Source organism: Vitis riparia, chromosome 8, assembly GCF_004353265.1.
Source record: "Vitis riparia cultivar Riparia Gloire de Montpellier isolate 1030 chromosome 8, EGFV_Vit.rip_1.0, whole genome shotgun sequence".
In the NCBI taxonomy this organism is placed as follows: Eukaryota; Viridiplantae; Streptophyta; class Magnoliopsida; order Vitales; family Vitaceae; genus Vitis; species Vitis riparia.
Genome location: NC_048438.1, coordinates 3,040,779 through 3,060,808, shown reverse-complemented (window position 1 = coordinate 3,060,808; position 20,030 = coordinate 3,040,779). Strand labels below are relative to the sequence as shown.

Genomic DNA, 20,030 nt, shown 5'->3' with positions numbered 1-20,030 from the left:
ATGCTCCAAACAGGCTCGACATTCTCTGTTTCTGCTGAGAGTGCCTTTGAAACGAAAAAGTGTTGGGCCTGGAGGCCCATTAGCAGAAGAAAGAAGAAGAAAGGGGCATAAATCGAAACTGCAGACATACATGTCTGGCATGGCGGAAGAGGAACAACCATCAAACCCCATACCTCCTCCTCCTTCTTCACACCAGCCTCTTCCTCCTGTAAGGAAAAACCTCTCTTTCTCTCCCTCTCTCTCTCTATATGTAGTGTTGTTTGGTTGCATGGATTCATATGACAATTAAATCCTACCAAAACTGGAAATTAGGGCGTGTTTGGACATCCTTCGTTGTGTTCTACTTCTCATTTTTTCTTGTTCAATGGGGGTGATTACTGGAGAATCTTGTTATATATTGCTGTTGATTTTGAGTTGGTGCAGTTTATGGGTCGGAGGGAGGGGTGGAAACATTTGTTAGAATGATGTCTAAGAGAGATGCTTGCTACTAGCATTAAATAACTCATCTACTGTCCCTTTTGATTTCCTGGAGTAGTTTCATCCTCTTCCTTCAGATAAATTTTCAACAAGAATGTGACCTTGGTTTTGTAATTTCTCAACTTGTAAAGATGCAGTACAAGACTTCTTATTAAGATTTTTTTCCCCTTTAAATAAAAAAATTCATTGAAGTTTGATGGGTCGCCCAATCATGCTCTTGTATGTAATTTTTCAATAAAGAGGGAAATGGGTTTGTTTCTTATCATGATTTTATTTTTTGGTGTTTTATTTTTCATTTTTTAAAACCTGAAATTGATTTAGTTTTTATTAAATTAATTGGTGCAAAAGTTTGTGGAGGTTATGTGCAAAAGTTCAGGAAGAACAAGGCGATTTGCAGCAGGTACAGAGGCAGGATTTGCAATATATTTGATCAATAAGAAGCTGGATATTGGGCTCCCACTTGCTTTACATATTGAAGCAGTCAAAGAAGGGGAGGAACCTGTTAGTTTTGGCCCAAATGCTGTTCTTGTAGATTATGGAGATGGATGGAAGTTGGAGACAGTTACTGATGTAGAATTTGCAGGTAATTGGGTTTAATCAGTTTGAAATATGTCTATTTTCAACATTTACTGGTTGCATCTGAATTGCTTTTTTTTTCGTTTCCTTTAAAGGAGGTGTTGGAAAAGAGAAAAGGGTTCAACCGACAGAAGTGAAAATCCCAAAGGTAACATATTTTAATACATGTCGTGGTTTTAATCTGATCTTATTCTAGTTTCGTGTTTTAAGGAAATCACTAGATTACTATGGATAACATGTTGGTAGATTGCCACTGGATCCTGTTGAAAGCTTGTTGAGTTCAAAAACCATGACAGCTAAAAATTGTTGTTCTGCTTGCTGAAATTAAAAGAGGCTAAATAACCAGCAAGTATTTCCCAAAACTCGCATAATATGTCATAAAAATGGCAATAGAAAATGTGGACAGGGGAGTAATTGACAATGTTTCTAAATCCATAGGCTAATTAGAAAGTGAAAATCAACCTAGCAAGTTAGGAGTTCTATCATGAACATGGTGTGGAACCCGTGCCTCTTAAAACTGCCCCCACTGAAGTTGAGACAAAGTAGAGCAAAAACCCAATGTTTCTGTTTCACTCAAACCACCCCCTGAACATTAAATCCAGCAAAAAATCCTTGATTGCAGTCTTAAACCATGGGCTTCTAAGGATTTATCAAGAAGGGGGCAATTACAACCCCAGTGGCAATGATATTGGTTCCCCTGGATACTTGGAGCCTATTTCCATTTACTACTTTAGGGAAGATTAAAATAGTACTCACACAAATAGCCTCAAGAGAATAGGGAACCATAGGCTTGTAGCCACACCTTAGCTTTGGTCTGAATTTTTTAATTTATTGTATTTTATCTTTTAGTTTCAAGAAAGTCTATTCATAGCCACACCATTCAAAACTAACATCAATTATATAACTTCTTGTGATTTTGCTTTTTCTATTACTGGTTGTCATATAGTGACATTAATTAAATTGGCTTTGAAACCTGGGTTAGATTATGGCAGTGAAAGTTTTCAATTTTTGGTTAATCTTTGTAGCCTCCTGTTAAGTAGTCATGGATTATGAAAGGACAAATAATTTTCTAGCAAACATAACCCGTTTTGATCATATGTTTGCATGTGCCTTCAACAGCACTCAAATGCTGCCCTTTGGTTTCACTTGTTTCAGCATGTACTTTGTTATAGATTGCTGTGGTACAAAATAAGAAATAGTCTCTCCAACACATAAACGGTTGGAAGTTCATGTCGTCACCATCTTTGCTACCAAATACATATCTCAATTATTGTCTTCCATGAGTAGGTCTCCTTTTGAGCAAAAGCTCTATGTAAATCCTGTTACTCAATTCAAAATTCTTTTCTTGTATTTCATTGTTTATTGATTCTAAGGTTTCCTCTTACTATGAACAATTTCAGTTTGTTGTTAAGATCATACATTGTATTTGTAGTTGTTATGTTGCTAAATTACAAGAAGTTCAATTCCTTGTTTACCTTTATTCCCTTGGGTCGTCGTTCAAGAGCAAGGAAAGGCCATTGTTCCACACTAAATAGAAATCAAAACAATTTATAGCATTTGTCGAGGAACACACCTAAGCTTAGTGAACTTGTAATGGAATATGGTGGTTGTCACATGCATATGAGATTGAGATGAGCCCAATGGATGTGACCAATTTGGAAATGACTTATCCTATTATAATGCACACAATCATCACATGTTGGAGGCATTTTTATCTACATAGGAAGCCCTCTTGGGAAGGTATTGTTTGAAAAGCCTCCTCTTGTTGGAGAAAGATTATTTGCTTATGTCTTGGGAAACAAGGCATCACACACCTACTATGAAAAGAAAAGAAGGAAAGTGTTCTTGCATCATTTTGTGAATGATAATTTCTTGACAAAGTTGATATTTTTCCTTTAAAAGGAATGACTTGAGAAGGGGTTTCCAAGGGGCAAAATAATATGAATTTTCTTTAATTTTAGAACGTTTATTATGTATGTGGAAACATCTATGATATCTCTTCTAGACACTTTTTTTTTTTTTTTTGATAGATAAAAAGAAAAATATATTAGAAAGGGCCACCAAAATAGCAGCCCAAGCTATACAAAACGTATATAGCTACCAACAACCACCACCACAATAAGCCAAAGTTACAAAACAGAAGACATGAGATATCTCTTCTTGGCACTTGGGGAATAGTTTAAAATGCCTTTTAGGGAGGGGGTGGCTCACTCGAAGGTGGTGATGGTGGCTCAAGCTATGCCAGACCAAGAGATTGACATGAGGGTCTTGAGCGTGAGCAATGTGTAATGGTGAGTTTTATTAGCACGCACGCATGGACATAATATCATGAGTGTGGTGCAGTCCATTGATGTAAGGACATGGAATGCGACTGTGACACACAGTATAGGCTATGCATGCCTTGGATGGAAGGATCTAACAAGGTTGACACACATATACCAATAATGTAATAAATATAGGCTATGGGCTAAGAAGAGGGTTTAGGATATCAAGGCAATGTTGCATGAGCATGTGGGCCAAGAGAGAGCTTGGTACTCATGGGATGCCTAGATACACAATAATGCGTTAGATGAAACCCTTGGGCTCAATAGCATGCAATACTTGACATTGGGGAGAGTCCAAGAAAGGTTTGACAGTAAGACATGACATATGGAGGCATAAGGGGTTTCTAGCATAACAAGAGCATGATACTCAGTAGGTTGAGATGTGCTAAACACATGACATGAGCCAAACAAATCTTTGCAAAAAATGTGCAGGTGGCATAAAAGGGGTGCGACTAAGTTCCTATGAAGGTAGCATAGCAAGTGAGTGAGCTATTGAGCTTGGGAACAAGTGGCAAGAATAGAGGCAATCAATACATGTAGCTAGACAAGTGGCAAATGGTTGAAGTCTTTGAAAGAGTCCATAGAACAGGTGGCAATGACTAAAACATTTGATTTCAAACTTGAAAGTGTCCACACGGGAGATGAGAGAGAGTTGGTTTGTTGGTCTATGTCATGTGGGTGGGGTTTGGATGCCTATAAATAGTGTGCTTTGCTAGACATTCTCTGCATGAACTCAACAAAGAATGTTACGTGAGTCTTATTCAGAAAAGCCTTAACTCTTTATTGTATATCTTTATAGAGAGATACAAGTTCCGGTGTTTCCTTGTAATTGTATGTGTTGTGTGCTTTTCTCTTGATGCATTTTGTGTTGGTTGGAAATAGTTGACTTAGAGGGCTTTTAAGTGTTGCATAAACACAAAAACTTTTAAGGGGGAACTTCATATGTGTGATAGTTGGTATTAGAACCTTATTCCTTTATGATGATGGCTAGTGGAAGTGCCATAGAGGCATTACAAGGTTGGGTTACTCGCATTAAGGCATTTGTTGAGGAAGGCTCTTATGATGTTGACACCGCTCTCTTTGCAACAGTTGATGGGACCTTCAACAAACATGAAGTTGAGAGAGAGTTTTTGGAGGGGCATCACAAGTTTGTTGAGGAAAGGGTTGCTAGGCTCGTGGTAGATGTCAAGGCTATGATGGAGGAGTTCAAAACAATTTAGTTGGGGATTGTCAAGTATGACTTTGCTTGAAGGTGGTTGACTAAGTTTACTATGCCTCTCTAGTCCCTTAAGTTGGTACGTCTTTGACATGTCGTTAATCTCTTATGCTTGGTTATTCACTACTTTCATCTTGTTGTTGTCCCTACTTATCTTCAAACCTAGCCTAGTTGCCTCTTTAATGACAACAAAATTATGGGGTGTCCCATTGTCAACCATGGCCACAAGTTTTTGACAATCACCAACAATTCGACATGCATCAACCCCTTACGAGCCATTGGTTTAGCCTAAATGGTGTGTAGGAGTTATAGAGGGATTCACCCAACTTGGTGCCTTTGGTTCATTGTCAACCCCCTTTGTCTGCAAAAGCAATGAAAGCATTTAGTTTCTCCTTGTGACAATCCTTGGCCTAATGTGAACCATTCAGATGAAGCATCTTGAGACGTTCTTCACTTGCACCTTTGTGGACTTCTCCACCACTTTGGCTCAAGACTCGTCTATCTTTTTGCCTTTATTTCCCCTATTCTTATTAGAACATGTAGATTCTTCCTTTCGCTTTTGTTGCTGCTGCCCCTTTTCCTTGTGAGTCGAGGAAGAAGAGGTGCTTAGTTTGTAATCAATAAGACAACTTGCTGCTGCCGCCATGGCTGCAAGCATATCCCTCACTCCTTAGGGCCTCGACCTAGTCTGAGTCCATCCTTGCAGGCTAGACATGAAGTTGAACAACTTTTCCACCTCTTACATATCTTTGATTTCAAAGATTAGAGAATTGGACTCCTTGACATAGTCTTCGATAGATATGGTCTGCTTGAGTTTCTTTAGAGATTCTTTGGCCAGCCAAGCCGTGTTTGTTGGAAGTGATTGATCCTTTAGTTCTCTCTTTAGGGTCTCTCATGTCATGATTTGGGGCATTCCCTATTTAGCATCATCATCACTTGTTCTAGCGTGCCATCATAGCTTTGCATCTCTCAACAGGTACTTTATGGTGATAGTAACTTGCTCATTTTGGGGAATACTAACAGTAATGAAGTATTGTTTCATAACCCATAAGAAGTTCTGCAAGTCCTTCGCGATACATACCTTGCTAAAGGGCTTAAAGTTGAGGCCTAGTAGCTTTGTTGAGGCTACTTCTATAACAGTTGATCTGCCTTGGATGATAGCTGGTTTCAGCAATGTGACCTCCTCTTCAAGCGACTGTATCTTAGCTTTGAACTTTTCCATTGTAGCCTTGACACCAGCCATGAGCTTAGCAACACTTGCCTTAACAAACTTATCATGCCCCTCCAATAACTTCCTCTAAACTTCAAGTTCGTTGAAGTCCTCATCCACTCTACAGAGAGATTGATGTTAGCATAATTAAAGCCTTCACCAACATAAGCCTCAATGTAAGTAACCCATTGTTGTAGTGTCTTTATGATAGTTCCACCAACTATTGTGGTAGAGGAATGAGACTTTAATACCAACTATCATAAGTATAAAGTTTTCCCTTCAAAGTTTCCGTGTTTGTGCGATGTTTAGAAGCCCTCTAAGCCAACCTTTTCCAACTAATACAAGATGCATCAAGAGAAAAGTACATAGCACAAACGATTGTAAGGAAACATCCCAACTTGTATTACTCTATAGAGATTACAAGAAACAATCAAGATTTCTTTGAATAAGATTCCCACAACACTCTTTGATGAGTTTTAGCAACGAATGCTTGGCGAATCACACTATTTATAGGCATCCAAATACTATAGATGTGATAGAGACTAGTCAACCAACTCCCTTTCATCTAGGAAGTGGATTCTTTCAAATTTGAAATCAAATGCTTCAACCATTGCTACCTGTCTTGTGGACTCTTTCAAAGGCATCGACCATTTGCCATTTGTCTAGCTACATGCATAAGCACCTCTAATCTTCCACTTGTTCCAAAACGAAACATCTCAATCGCCATCCCACCTTCATAGGTTCATAGGGACTTAGTCGCACTCCTTTCATGCTATTTGCTCCTTTGTTGTAGAGATTTTCTTGGCATGTTCCATGTATCTAGCCCATCTTAGCCCACTTGGTGTCATGCTCTTGTTGTGTCAATAGGTCCTTGCTTGGGCTTTTCCCAATGCCAAGGTGCCACGCCCTTGTGCCTCCATATGTCATGTCTTGTCAGCCCTTGCTTTGGCTCTCTCTAATGCTAACTATTGCATGTTGTTGAGCTCGGAGTGTCATCCAACCCATTGTTGTGTGTATAAACAGCCCTCTCTTGGTCCACATGCTTGTGCAACATTTGCTTTGGTGTGCTAAGCCCTCTTTTTACTAGCCTATGTTCGTTGCATTGTTGGTCCATGTGTGCCAACCTTGCTAGATCCTTCCACCTGAGGCATGATTAGCTCATACCATGTGTCATGGCTATGTCCCATGTCATTGTGCTCATGGGTTCACCAAATGAATGGCATTGCACCCATGTGTGCTTTCTAGCAAGGCACACTATCACACCTTTCTCATGTTCGAGGCCCTCATGTTTCCTGCTCTTGGTATGGTATAGCCTGCGCCACCATCATCAAGTGAGCCAATCCATTCCTAGAAAACATTGTAAGCCATTCCTAAAATGCCAGAAGGAGATATCATAGGTGTTTTCTCAGGTATCATGAATTTTCTAAAGTTAAATAAAACCCAGAAAATTATTTTTCTACTTGGAAACCCTTCTCAAGGCAACTCCTTTAAGGAAAATTAGCTTCCATAAATCCAGCATTTAAATTTTTATCAAGTCGAGCCAACCACCTTGCGTGTGCATGCATGCCTGCATGCTGCCATCGCAGTTTTGCATCATGAGTTGCCACCCTGCAGCCACCACCAAGCCATTGCCTTGAACTCATGACATCACTCCCTGACATGATCCTTAGCGTTGGTTGTGACCATGTCTCACCCATGGCATGTTGCTCCACATGTCATAGGCACTCATGGGTGCAAGGTGCCACCACATAAGGCCTGGATGTCATGCCAACCATGTCAAGTGCTAACAAACCACCCCCCACTAAAAGGAGGAGGCCTTTAGAGTTTCAAGTGGGTTAGAGTCTTGCTGAAATTTTTGCTGCAAATTTGGAAGAAGATCAGCAACAAAACGGGTACAAGGGGCTTGATCCTTAAATATGACGGTCCCTTTGAAGTAATGAAGAAAATTTGTGCACTGGCAAGTCAAATTAGTGTTGGTTTCCCTAACCTCGGTTTGGTGGTGAACCAGACTGATTATCCTAGCCAGGTGACCGACAATGTTAGCCCAGTGATGCCTAATACAAATCCATCTCCCAACCAGGCTACAGTCAGTCCGGGTGTTTGTGCGGGTTCCCCATCAGGTGAGTTTCAAATAGAAGGAATTTCTCCTAGAAAAATGGCAAAAGTGCGCGATGTCTTAAAGACTCTGGATATAAAAGTATATTCCAGGAGGAAAAGCAGATGTACCAAAGGTTTGTGAGATGAGCTGGAGCTGGTTTGGAGGATTAGGGTTCGTGTGTTTAATCCATGAAGATAATCAGTTGGAATACCAAGGGGTTGGGTTCAAGGAAAAAGAGAAGGGTAGTTAAAGACTTTTTGAGATCGGAAAAACCGGATATAGTGATGATTCAGGAAACAAAAAAGGCAGAGTGTGACAGGAGGTTTGTGGGTAGTGTGTGGACAGCCAGAAATAAGGAATGGGCAGTCCTTCCGGCGTGTGGGGCTTCGGGGGGGATTTTGGTTATGTGGGACTCTAAAAAGTTGCACAACGAGGAGGTGGTATTAGGTTCCTTTTTGGTCTCAGTCAAGTTTGCAGTGGATGGAAGCGAACATTTTTGGTTATCAGCCGTCTATGGCCCAAATAGCACAGCTCTTAGGAAGGATTTTTGGGTGGAGCTTTCAGACATTTATGGACTTTCTTACCCATGTTGGTGTGTGGGTGGAGATTTCAATGTCATAAGGAGATGTTCAGAAAAATTGGGCGGTGCTAGATTGACCCCAAGCATGAAGGACTTGGATGACTTTATAAGAGAAAACGAGCTGATTGATCCTCCTTTAAGAAGTGCTTCATTCACTTGGTTAAACATGCAAGAGAATCCCGTTTGCAAGAGATTAGACCGTTTTCTCTACTCAAATGAGTGGGAACAATTATTCCCGCAAAGTCTCCAAGAAGTTCTTCCGAGATGGACGTCGGATCATTGGCCGATTGTCTTGGAAACCAACTCGTTCAAGTGGGGTCCAACACCATTCAGGTTTGAGAATATGTGGTTACATCATCCAAGTTTTAAGGAGAGCTTCGGAAGATGGTGGAAGGAGTTTCAAGGAGATGGGTGGGAAGGTCACAAGTTCATGAGGAAACTCCAATTCCTTAAGGCCAAATTGAAAGAGTGGAATAAGAATTCTTTTGGTGACCTAATTGAAAGGAAAAAAAGCATTTTGTTAGATATAACTAACTTTGACTCCATGGAGCAAGAAGGGGGTCTTCCCCCTGAACTTTTAATCCATAGAGCCGTAAGGAAAGGGGAGTTAGAGGAGTTGATCTTGAGGGAAGAAATTCATTGGAGACAAAAAGCTAGGGTGAAATGGGTCAAGGAAGGGGATTGTAATTCAAAATTTTTCCATAAAGTGGCTAATGGTAGGAGAAATAGGAAATTTATCAAGGTGTTGGAGAATGAAAGAGGCTTGGTGATGGATAATTCAGAGAGCATCAAAGAGGAGATCTTAAGGTATTTTGAAAAGCTCTATGCTAGTCCTTCTGGAGAATCTTGGAGAGTTGAAGGCTTAGATTGGTCTCCTATATCTAGAGAGAGTGCGTCTAGGTTGGAATCCCCTTTTACTGAAGAAGAGATCTATAAGGCCATTTTTCAGATGGATAGGGATAAAGCATCGGGGCTTGATGGTTTTACTATTGCAGTGTTTCAAGATTGTTGGGATGTGATTAAGGAGGACTTAGTGAAAGTGTTTGATGAGTTTCACAGGAGCGGGGTAATTAATCAGAGCACTAATGCGTCCTTCATAGTTCTGCTACCTAAAAAAAGTATAGCAAAGAAGATATCAAACTATAGACCCATTAGCTTGATCACAAGTCTTTACAAGATTATAGCCAAAGTGTTAGTAGGGCGTTTAAGAGGGATACTTCATGAAACCATCCATTCCACTCAAGGAGCTTTTGTTCAAGGGAGACAAATTTTGGACGCAGTCCTCATAGCCAATGAGATAGTGGATGAGAAAAAACGATCAAGGGAGGAAGGAGTTGTCTTTAAAATTGACTTTGAAAAGGCTTATGACCATGTGAGTTGGGATTTTTTGGACCATGTGATGGAGGAAATGGATAAGAGGTTGTCTGTCATCGGTGTCTTTTGCAATTCTAGTGAATGGAAACGCTAAAGGGTGGGTTAAGGCATCTAGAGGTTTAAGACAAGGACACCCTTTATCCCCTTTTTTGTTCACCATAGTAGCAGATGTTTTGAGCAAGATGTTATTGAGAGCAGAGGAAAGAAATGCTTTAGAGGGTTTCAGGGTGGGTAGGAACAGAACAAGGGTGTCCCATTTACAATTTGCAGATGACACCATTTTCTTCTCTAGTACTCGAGAAGAGGACTTGCTAACTCTCAAGAGCGTTTTGCTAGTGTTTGGGCATATTTCTGGGCTGAAGGTTAACCTTGACAAAAGTAATATTTATGGCATCAACCTTGGTCAGGATCATCTTCATAGGTTGGCCGAGCTGCTTGATTGCAAGGCATCTGGGTGGCCCATACTCTACCTGGGTCTTCCTCTGGGTGGGAATCCCAAGTCGGGTAGTTTCTGGGATCCTGTAATTGAGAGGATCTCAAGCAGATTAGATGGGTGGCAAAAGGCATATTTATCGTTTGGAGGTAGGATAACTCTCATTCAATCTTGTCTCACTCATATGCCTTGTTACTTCCTTTCATTGTTTAAGATTCCCGCCTCCGTGGCCGTAAGAATTGAGAGGTTGCAAAGAGACTTTTTATGGTCCAGGGTTGGGGAAGGAAAAAGAGATCATCTAGTCAGTTGGGATGTAGTGTGTAATCTGAAGGCGAAAGGGGGTTTGGGTCTCGGAAGGATTTCCTTGTGGAATTCCGCTCTCTTAGGGAAATGGTTGTGGAGGTATCCCAGGGAGGGTTCAGCGCTGTGGCATCAGGTCATTTTAAGCATTTATGGATCACACTCTAATGGTTGGGACGCCAACACTGTTGTTAGATGGTCACATCGTTGTCCTTGGAAGGCTATTGCACAAGTTTTCCAAGATTTTTCCAAGTTTACTCGGTTCTTGGTAGGAGATGAGGAAAGAATTCGGTTTTGGGAAGACTTGTGGTGGGGGGATCAACCTATGGGGGTCCATTATCCAAGACTACTTAGAGTAGTAATGGATAAAAATATTCCTATTTCTTCAATTCTCGGATCCACTCGACCCTTCTCTTGGAACTTTAACTTCCGCCGTAACCTTTCCGATTCCGAGATAGAAGATTTAGAGAGTCTCATGCGGTCTCTTGATCTTATACACTTATCACCTTCGGTTCCAGATAAGAGATCTTGGTCTTTATCTTCTTCAGGACTTTTCACAGTCAAATCTTTCTTTCTTGCCTTATCCCAAAGATCTGGTTTGCCTTCAGATTTCCCTTCCAAATTAGTCTGGAATTCTCAAGTCCCCTTCAAAATCAAGTCCTTTGTCTGGTTAGTGGCTCACAAGAAGGTAAATACTAATGACATACTACAGTTGAGAAGACCCTACAAAGCACTTAGTCCCGACATTTGTATGTTGTGCATGAAGCAGGGAGAAACAGTAGATCATCTTTTTCTTCATTGCCCTCTGACGATGGGGTTGTGGTACAGACTATTTCAGTTAACAAAGATAGATTGGGTCCCTCCTAGGAGCATCCGCGACATGCTTTCTACCAATTTTAATGGGTTTGGATCTTTTAAGAGAGGGATTGTATTATGGCAAGCTGCGTGCATCGCTTTATTATGGGTGGTGTGGCGGGAAAGAAATGCAAGGATCTTTGAGGATAAAACAAGGAATTCAGAGAACCTTTGGGACATGATTCACTTCCTTGCTTCTCTATGGGCTTTTTGTTCTAAGGTTTTTAAGGGGATTCCCCTTAATGTGATACTCCTTGATTGGTTAGCGGCGTGCAACTCCATTGGGGTGGCCTAATTCATAGCAGTTGCCTGTATCTACCTTGTATTTTCTCGCTTTTGTTTCATTGTAGATTTGTTTTTCTTTGGTGGGAGGATTCCTCATCCTTCTCTTGTACTTTCCTTTTTATCAATATATGCCTTTGTCGTTTCCAATCAAAAAAAAAAAAAAAAAAAAAAAAAGGTGGAAGCTCCTGAATTGACTGAGAATTCATCTTCTGTTTCATGTGAGTACGCCGCCTGATTTTTTGAAAGCAGTTTAAGCGAGACACTTATAGGATCTTAGATCATCAAATCATGTGGGGAAGCAAGAAAAATAGAAGGGCTGATTTCTCGTAATAATAAAAATGGAACCAAAATTCTTTTAGTTTCTAATTTGATATGAAGAACATGGGGAGCAAGTGTAATTTTATTACAAACATGTGTTGGATTGACGATCTAATAAGAAATTTATGTAAAATTGTTTTTTGAGAACACTTCAATTGCAGATCAGCATATGGTATTTCACACTTCAAGTGTAGACTTATCATTGGCAGTGCACCATTCATTCTGGGCTGCACCAGACCTAATATTGCTCACGTGGTTGGGAAATTCAGTTTTGAAACTCAAAGAACTAGATGACTACCATATACAAAGCACTTAATTACTTGAGAGGCACCAGTGATTCTAAACCAGAGTTTAGTTAATTTTCTTGTACACAAGGAGGAGTATGATGTTATGAACTGGATCTCTGCTTAGATGAAATGAAACAGATTTGAGTGGTTTTGAGTTCATTCTTGGTGGGGGTGCAGTATCTTTTAGAAATCTTCCAAGCAAATGTATGCACCTTGGTCTAGGATAGAATATGACTTTATTGCATTGGAGAAGGAATATTCCGAGGGTAAGCAGCTCAGAAACCTCACAGATTTCCATAACTAGAGCTAAAATAAAACTAAATTTAGACATAAACATACACCAGAATCATAACATTTTGAATCAATAATTTCAGATGGAGGCAATTTTCCTTGATTTTGGGAGCTCAAAGATGACTTTGGTGGATGCTTTGAAAAAAGAAATGAGGAGAAAGGTAGTAAGTGAAATAACAAAGGAAATGAACCCATGCCCTTAAGAAAACTGAACATGATGATTATTTTAACAGAAATTGAGAAGAAGGTTGAGAATTTACACCTGACGAATTTCATATCTCTCATGAAGTGGTGTGTCTGGCTGCAATAGTTCTCACCTATATGGATATGGAAGTGGGTTCACTTGCCATGAGAATTTAGTTAGGTTTTCTAGAGCCGTCATGAGAATTTCATATCTATGCATGTTGCATGGTCTATTCATGTGAACCTGTCTTGTACAACACAGATCCCATGAGATGACAATGAGTAGTTAATTTTTCACCATGTGTTTTGTGGGTCATGACTTGCTAACCCTAACCATAGATTTAGTTCAAAGTCACCAGTTCCAATGAATTGAGTTCTTATGTTTCTGCAGATACTCTGGTTAATATGTGGGAGATTATTGGATTTATAGTTCTGGCCCTTGTGGGCATTTGTTTGATTGGGATCATTTGTGATTCTATGCTTTGTTGTTAACTTTGCAGAGCTCAGGTGGGTCACATCCATCGGAAAGTGCAGTGTCATCACAGCCGGTAATCAGTTTTGTGTACATTGGAAAGATATTTCTAGCAATCATTTTCATATTTGCACTTGGTGCAGTTTTCACTTTGGCTCTTGAGAATCTTCCAAGGCTAATTTTGTTTATCAACTCATCCATGTAATCTTTGTAATGTCCACTCCTTGAAAAATTATTTGTTTCAAATGTGTAGAACAAAACTGTAGAGGAAGGGCATTTCCTCATATATTAAACTAGAAAAGGAAAATAGATCCTATAAAAACATACACACACATATACACATGCATATATGTGTATATATATGTTCATTCTTTCTACTTATTAAATTTCCTTTTTTTTTTTTTTCAAGATTTAGTTTATGTATGTGTAAGGGAAAAAACACAGGAGTGATTATTTTTAAAATCATTTTTAATGGAAGCATTGTTAATAAAAATGTTATGAATAAAAGCACCTTAATAAGAATTTCTTTTTCTTTTTTTTTTTCTTTTTTTTTTTGGGTGATAACTAAGAAACCTTCCATAACCAAGCTCAACACTCAATGGGGACCCAAACCTCGAGGTGTTGACCGTCCGTAACAACCATCATCAGATAAATTTAGGGTATCACCAATGGTAGGGTTCAAAACCTAGGACTATGTGCCACTTATTGAGACCACATTTCCTAGTGTTTGCCTTAACCAATTGGGCTACTTGGTGGATACCTTAATAAAAATCATTCTCAAATGGGTTCTTAGTAGGTAATAATAAATTGACACTTTTTTTAGCTTATTTTGTAACCCCATTAAAGATGCAAATGAAAAATTCAATAATGCAGCAGGTTTATGATCAAATTACATTGTTATTTTGGTCTTATTTTCCTATTGTTCCTTTAAGAAAGACGAGGGTTAACCATTGACATGAAATGTGTGTAGTATTTCCCCTATGGGGTGTGGATTTTAGGTAGAAGGTCGTGTTTGCCTTGCAGCCAAAAGCACCATAACTCTCCATGTTGAAGGAAAAATTGCTCAGCCATTTTCAAAATGATCTAGCAGGAACAAGTTCAGTCCATAACATATTCTTAGCATGATATTTTCTTCATTGCTAAACCACCCAGCGGTTTAAGCTAACCAGGTTCACCAATATAGTGAATTTCTCAAAATAATTTTTAGTTAATTGACCAATTTATTTTATAAGAGTGAAAATTTTATATTAGCAATATTTGTACATAACATAGACTTACCAGCTTGAATTAATAAAGTGTACATATTTTCATATTTTTATAAGTTCTATATTTCATAATTGATTAGTTAATCAAATGTTTGTAAATATTACCAAAATAAACAAAAAAAGAGAGGGATTTCCTCTATCATACTTTCACTCGATGCCAAATTATATAAAGGAAATTAAATTTAATTGGAAAATGGGGCATTATTTGGCCGAGGGCTCTTTTGAATTTCTACAGAAGTCATTGTTACTTGGCCTTGCCCTGTGCCTCTTTGATGCATCCCATTATTCTGATTCCAATGCTACATAGAAGAAGAGTGTTTGGCCAAGAGCTCTAGTGATACTGAATTTTTACAGAAAGTCATTGTTACATTCAAGACAAATTTATTTACCTTTTTGTTTGTTTATTTAAGCAAATTGGCCTTGGCCTGTGCCTCTTTGATGCATCCCATTATTCTGATTCCAATGCTACATAGAAGAGTCTTAGTTGTAGAGATGGGCTATTTGCTCCTGGTATAGAGCTGCTACTCTGTCCCTTCGGATTTTCATGGTTGGAGTCATCAACCCACTGTCGATCTGCAAAAGCCAACAGGGTACTTATATATTAAGCAAATTTTCATACAATCTAAGACAATTCAGCTTTAGATAGTTTACCGTAAAAGGCTCATCAACGACTAGGATAGGCCCTATTTGAAAAGAGAATCCCTCAGTCCTGCATGACACAATCTAGTAAAATATTTTCTTTTGCCACATAAAACTGAGCACAAATGTTACTCAACAGATTTAATCTTCCATCTTTCTATGTTAAAATAAAATTGAAATAGAAATTTTAAAATCAATACGATTAGGATGCATGATGATGCATGAACAGAGGTAGAGATAATTAAAATCAACCAGTGAGAAGCCCAACATGAGAAGGTCAAAACTAAAAATTATTGGGAAAAAAAATCTGTTAACTTCTGAAACATAAGAATCGTACAAAAGAAAACCATTATCCTTCATGTCTAATGATTGCCAAACTGCTCTGAAATTGTTCTACAGATATTCTTATCATTGGCTTTTCTTCAGAAAGTAATCCATTATGAAAAATGATCATGTTTTCTAATTGCAAGGAAGGCGATGTAAAAGGGTATTTTGGTTGCTTCTAGTCACAGTTTCTTCGAGTTTAGGCTTTTTTATTCTTAACAGAATGTTGAAAAAGCTCACGAGATCGGAAATTATAAACAAACCATCTAAATGATGTGTTTATCATGCAGGGCTTAAGAAAGAGACTTCAGCCATGCCTCCCAACTTTGTGACCAAGAAGCCTGAAATTACTTGTGCAACTCTCTTTTAGTTTCACGAGGATGAGCATGGTTGATGCTTCATATAGCAGCAAGGGATTACACAAAAAGCTAATTATTAGATAGGTTTCATTAGCACGAGGAAAAATAATCACACTGTCCAGTATCAGATCTGATGGGAAAAGGGAAATTTCGTTTCAATAAAAGGGATTGTTTCTGAAACTCATGTTAGAGGAAATTTTAGGAGTCTTGAGGACCCAAAAAGCTTTAACTAATAAGTGGATACTACAAAAGAAAAGGTTTGACATGAGCCATTAAAATTCAGATCCTTTTTGATTTCATCCCAACTTTTATCAGGGATTCATGTCCTGATGCTAGGACCTATAACAGTGAAGACATTTATGAGTTTCATCAGACCTGTGATCCTGTTTATGTGATCCAGTTCAACCAGCTGTTCACTCCATAGACAAACAACATCATCACCTATCATGTTTTACAGGAATAAAATCAGGCTTGAATATCAAAGGGCTAAATTCTCTTTTTAATATTTTCTAGGAATTGGAAATCTATTATCTTCAAATCTAAGCAGATGGAACTTCAACAGCCTCGAGTTTTCAACAAATCCAATCCCACCCTAAGCTTATTTTGTAGGGAATGGATCAGCTAAGTTAATCAGCTCGTCTAACACTTAAAAAACTTCACATCATATGCAGCTTTTTCTCACATGTTGGTTCAAGAAATTGAGAAATTAAAGAATAGAGAGGTACAAAGTAAAACTATGATTTCATCATGTTAAACTACCAATTTCCTTAAAAAGTTAAACTACTTCTCATCTAAGCTTAAACTCATACATAAGGGACCCATGATGCTTATCAAGCTGGCTAATCATGGGTATTTTCACAGAAGGGAACATAATTCACAATAAAGCTTATGTAGTGAGGATCTCATTGTTGTCCTCATTGCCTACATCATTGCCCATATCTACACCCAGTTCTGTCCCTTCCAGTTCAGCACCTTTGCCAAGCCCTCAAAATGTCACTCTTCCAGGTCCAGCCGATCCTATTGTGCCTGAACATAGTTGCTCTAATGAGTTTTTGAATGCATGGAATGAAGAAATCCACACTATTTAAGGCATGATCAACCACCAGAACTGAGCACCATTCTCGAACAACATCCTATCTCAAGCCCAATTCCCTCACAAGACTCGGGTAGTCTGATCCAATCTTAGAATTTAGACCTTCCTATTGCTTTAAGAAAAGTAAAGCAAACTTGTACATCTCGTCCTATCTTGAAATACATGTGCTATGTAATCTCTTGCCCTCCAATCATGCCTTTGTCACTATTGCAAGATCAAAGAAGGGCATCTCGACATCTCAGAGGAGGTATACCCTTGACTTGCTCAAGGAAACTGGTTTCCTTGGAAGTAAAACCAACATATACTCCAATCAAGGCAAATCATAAGATTGGGTAGGTGCAAGAAGAGGTTCCTGTTGACAAGGGAAGATGCCAAAGGCTGGTCGGATGTCTAATCTACCTGTCACACACAACACCTGACATTGCCTACGCTATTAGTGTGTAAGCCAATTCATGCATGAACCATATGAAGAACACCTGGAAGATGTCCATTGAATTCTTATATATCTCAAGGGTGCACCCAGGAAGGGATTATTCTTTTGAAGAAATGACTAGAGGATTATTGAATCCTTTACATATGCTTAAGTAATAGAAGATCAACATCGGGTTATTGCACATTTATGTTGGCTAGCTGGTAACTTGGAGGTATAAGAAGCAATCTGTTGTTACAAAGTAGTGCCAAGGCAAAGTTTAGATCTTTAGCATAAGGTATATGTTAACTCATGTGGTTGCAAGGGTTGATGAACAAATTGAAACTACAAAGTGAGAATCCCATGCTATTAAATTGTGACAAGTCAACAATTAGCATTGTTGACAATCCAACTCATTATGATAGAAAAAAGCACATTGAAGTTGATCAATATTTTATCAGGGAGAAGTGGGAAGAAGGGTTAATTTGCATGCCATACATAGCATCCAATCGACAACTAGCAAATTTTCTCACAAAGGGACTTCCTCAGGTGAACTTTGAAGGCTTGATCACCAAGCTGGGCATGATTACATCCACACACCAACTTGAGGGGGAGTGGTGAAAGATACGAATCTCTAATGGAGATTGGATCAACCTTTTTATGAATTAGTTAGGAGTTTATTTTTGTAATTAAAAGCACAATCAATTATTTGCACAGGATTTGTTAGATAGTTTCCTATTTCTTTCTACTTTCCTTATTTTGTAGGTTTCGTACCGGTTTCTTCAAGTATTATTTAAAATCAATCCCAAAGCTCATGAGACAGAATTCTTACCAAGTTCTTATTTCTTCATGTAACAGGCCTGTAATTTTTTCCTTACTAAGTTCGGAGGTATTGGCATTTAAAATTGACAATCTTTTTGCTGCTGCTAAAACCTCTTCTTTGTTTGGAACAATTATAGCTCCAAGACGTCGTTGATCCTGTGTGGGGTGGAAGAAAAGAAAATGAGTACATCCACACAAATAAATAAAGGAATTGCAAAACCATAGGAAAGAAAGATGTTTAAATTCACCTGGCCAATAACAACAATTTGTTGAATTAGAGTACTCCTCATGGCAGCTTCTTCCAGCTCTGTAGGTTCAACATTTTCACCTATTCTTTTTTCCAAATATGTTAAAGAACTTCTTGCCAAGTGACGATTTTTAGCAGTGAAAGAAAGTATAAAACCTTTACAATCTCAAACTAAAGTAACTGCACTTAGACAAATATGCAAATTTTATTCTACAGAAATTGCTTCTTGAGGCTTGGCTTAAATGGGAAGTGATTTGAGTGGGGATGCAGAGATCCAGGTTTGATTCCATTTACCTAACAGAGTTACGAAGGAAAAAGGCAATAAGGAAAGGGGAGACTTTTATTGTTCTAATGGGGGGTGATGATGGCAGCACCCTTGCCGGTGTTGGTGGCTTCCATTGGTGAATGATTGTGTTAGTTTTTGTAATGCATTGTAACACTCTATTACTAGAAGACAGATTTGGGACATAATGACTGGGATTCAAATCATTTAGGCAAACATTCTCCTCATTCAACATGGAAAGCAATTTCTGGTTTACCAGGATTGCTTGTATATTTGTCATTGGCAGCAATTCTAATCCTTCTTCCATCTCTTTAGAATCCTGAGATAGAGGATGGTGCTATTTTGACCTTTGCCTTTTCTCTACTGCATCCCATTCTTGGCCCCATTTCCCCCTCCCTTTTTTTTTTTGTAGATATAGAAAAAGGTTTTCATCCTCTCAGCATATGTCAATTAATGTGACTATGGATATGTGGGAAGAAAGATGAGAGTATTTATGGCAATTAAACTATGAAAACCTTGAATTGAAAATTATTGTTAGTTTGAATTTTGATTACTTTTAGAGTGCATGATTATGATCCCAAATCCTGCAAGCTTAAGCTTTTAGGAAAATTGGTGGCTTAACATTGTATTGGAGCCTGGTTTAGTGGGAGGTCAAGTGTTCGAACCTCACGACTACATGTTTATTTACCCAATTTATTACGCCCATGTGTAAGCACAAAAATGAAGGCTACATGTGACGGAGAGTTTTAGAGTGCATGATATACATTATGATTCCAAATCCTACAAGCTTAAGCTTTTAGGAAAATTGGTGGTTTAACAATTACACTATTGTGTCCAGAGGGATGCATAAAAGAAAAAATAGAATCAATGTTAAAACTGAAAAAGAAAGACAGCTCCTGAGTTGTTTGCACAAAACATTACTGGTACTAGCATCATGCAAAAAACGAGTACAACATGTTACATCAAATTAAGCTTCTGGTATACCTGTTGAAAGAACTATAGTATCCTTAGCACGTCCTTCAAGAACAATAACACCTCCACAGTGACGACTTCGTCCTACTGAGTGGTGAGGTGCAATCCAACCAATATCACCCGTGTTTAGCCAACCATCCTCATCTAAGACTTTTTTTGTAGCCAATTCATTCTAATACAAAATTAACACAAGATTTACTATGAAAAGTTACCATGTCGAGAAAGCTACAAAACTTGATGCCATCATGCTTCCAGGTTTTTACACAAAAAACTGTCAGGCAATCATAATGTAATTCAAGATCAAAATCTTCATAAGTTACATGTGATATGTTTAATGG

At 38.6% G+C, this 20,030-nt stretch overlaps 2 protein-coding genes across 3 annotated transcripts in view; one reads left to right on the top strand and one right to left on the bottom strand.

Moving 5' to 3' along the window:
* Positions 1 to 66: 66 nt before the first annotated feature.
* LOC117921020 lies at positions 67 to 13,607 on the top strand. Of its 2 annotated transcripts, none has more exons than XM_034838763.1 (4): positions 67 to 208; positions 826 to 1,060; positions 1,152 to 1,201; positions 13,308 to 13,607. In XM_034838763.1, the coding sequence occupies exons 1-4, from the start codon at positions 131 to 133 to the stop codon at positions 13,482 to 13,484; spliced, it is 540 nt and encodes a 179-aa protein (XP_034694654.1). In that variant the 5' UTR covers positions 67 to 130; the 3' UTR covers positions 13,485 to 13,607. The 2 variants fall into 2 exon arrangements, with proteins under 2 accessions (XP_034694654.1, XP_034694653.1); XM_034838762.1 differs by having other exon boundaries at positions 1,149 to 1,201.
* A 1,079-nt stretch (positions 13,608 to 14,686) lies between these two features.
* LOC117921245 (probable acyl-activating enzyme 16, chloroplastic) overlaps positions 14,687 to 20,030 on the bottom strand; it is a 75,901-nt gene continuing 70,557 nt past the window's right edge. The window contains exons 14-19 of the mRNA XM_034839083.1: positions 19,705 to 19,864; positions 18,439 to 18,518; positions 18,201 to 18,346; positions 15,196 to 15,253; positions 15,014 to 15,117; positions 14,687 to 14,847 (exon numbers count right to left, since the gene is read on the bottom strand). Coding sequence (XP_034694974.1) covers positions 15,025 to 15,117; positions 15,196 to 15,253; positions 18,201 to 18,346; positions 18,439 to 18,518; positions 19,705 to 19,864 — 537 coding nt within the window. The 3' untranslated portion in view covers positions 14,687 to 14,847; positions 15,014 to 15,024. The remainder of the gene's footprint in view (positions 14,848 to 15,013; positions 15,118 to 15,195; positions 15,254 to 18,200; positions 18,347 to 18,438; positions 18,519 to 19,704; positions 19,865 to 20,030) is intronic.

Coding starts and splice junctions, on each gene's coding strand:
- LOC117921020 (XM_034838762.1), top strand. CDS start 131: ATGTCTGGCATGGCGGAAGAGGAACAACCATCAAACCCCATACCTCCT. Junction 209..825: donor CACACCAGCCTCTTCCTCCT/GTAAGGAAAAAC, acceptor TTGGTGCAAAAG/TTTGTGGAGGTTATGTGCAA. Junction 1,061..1,148: donor TACTGATGTAGAATTTGCAG/GTAATTGGGTTT, acceptor TTTCCTTTAAAG/GAGGTGTTGGAAAAGAGAAA.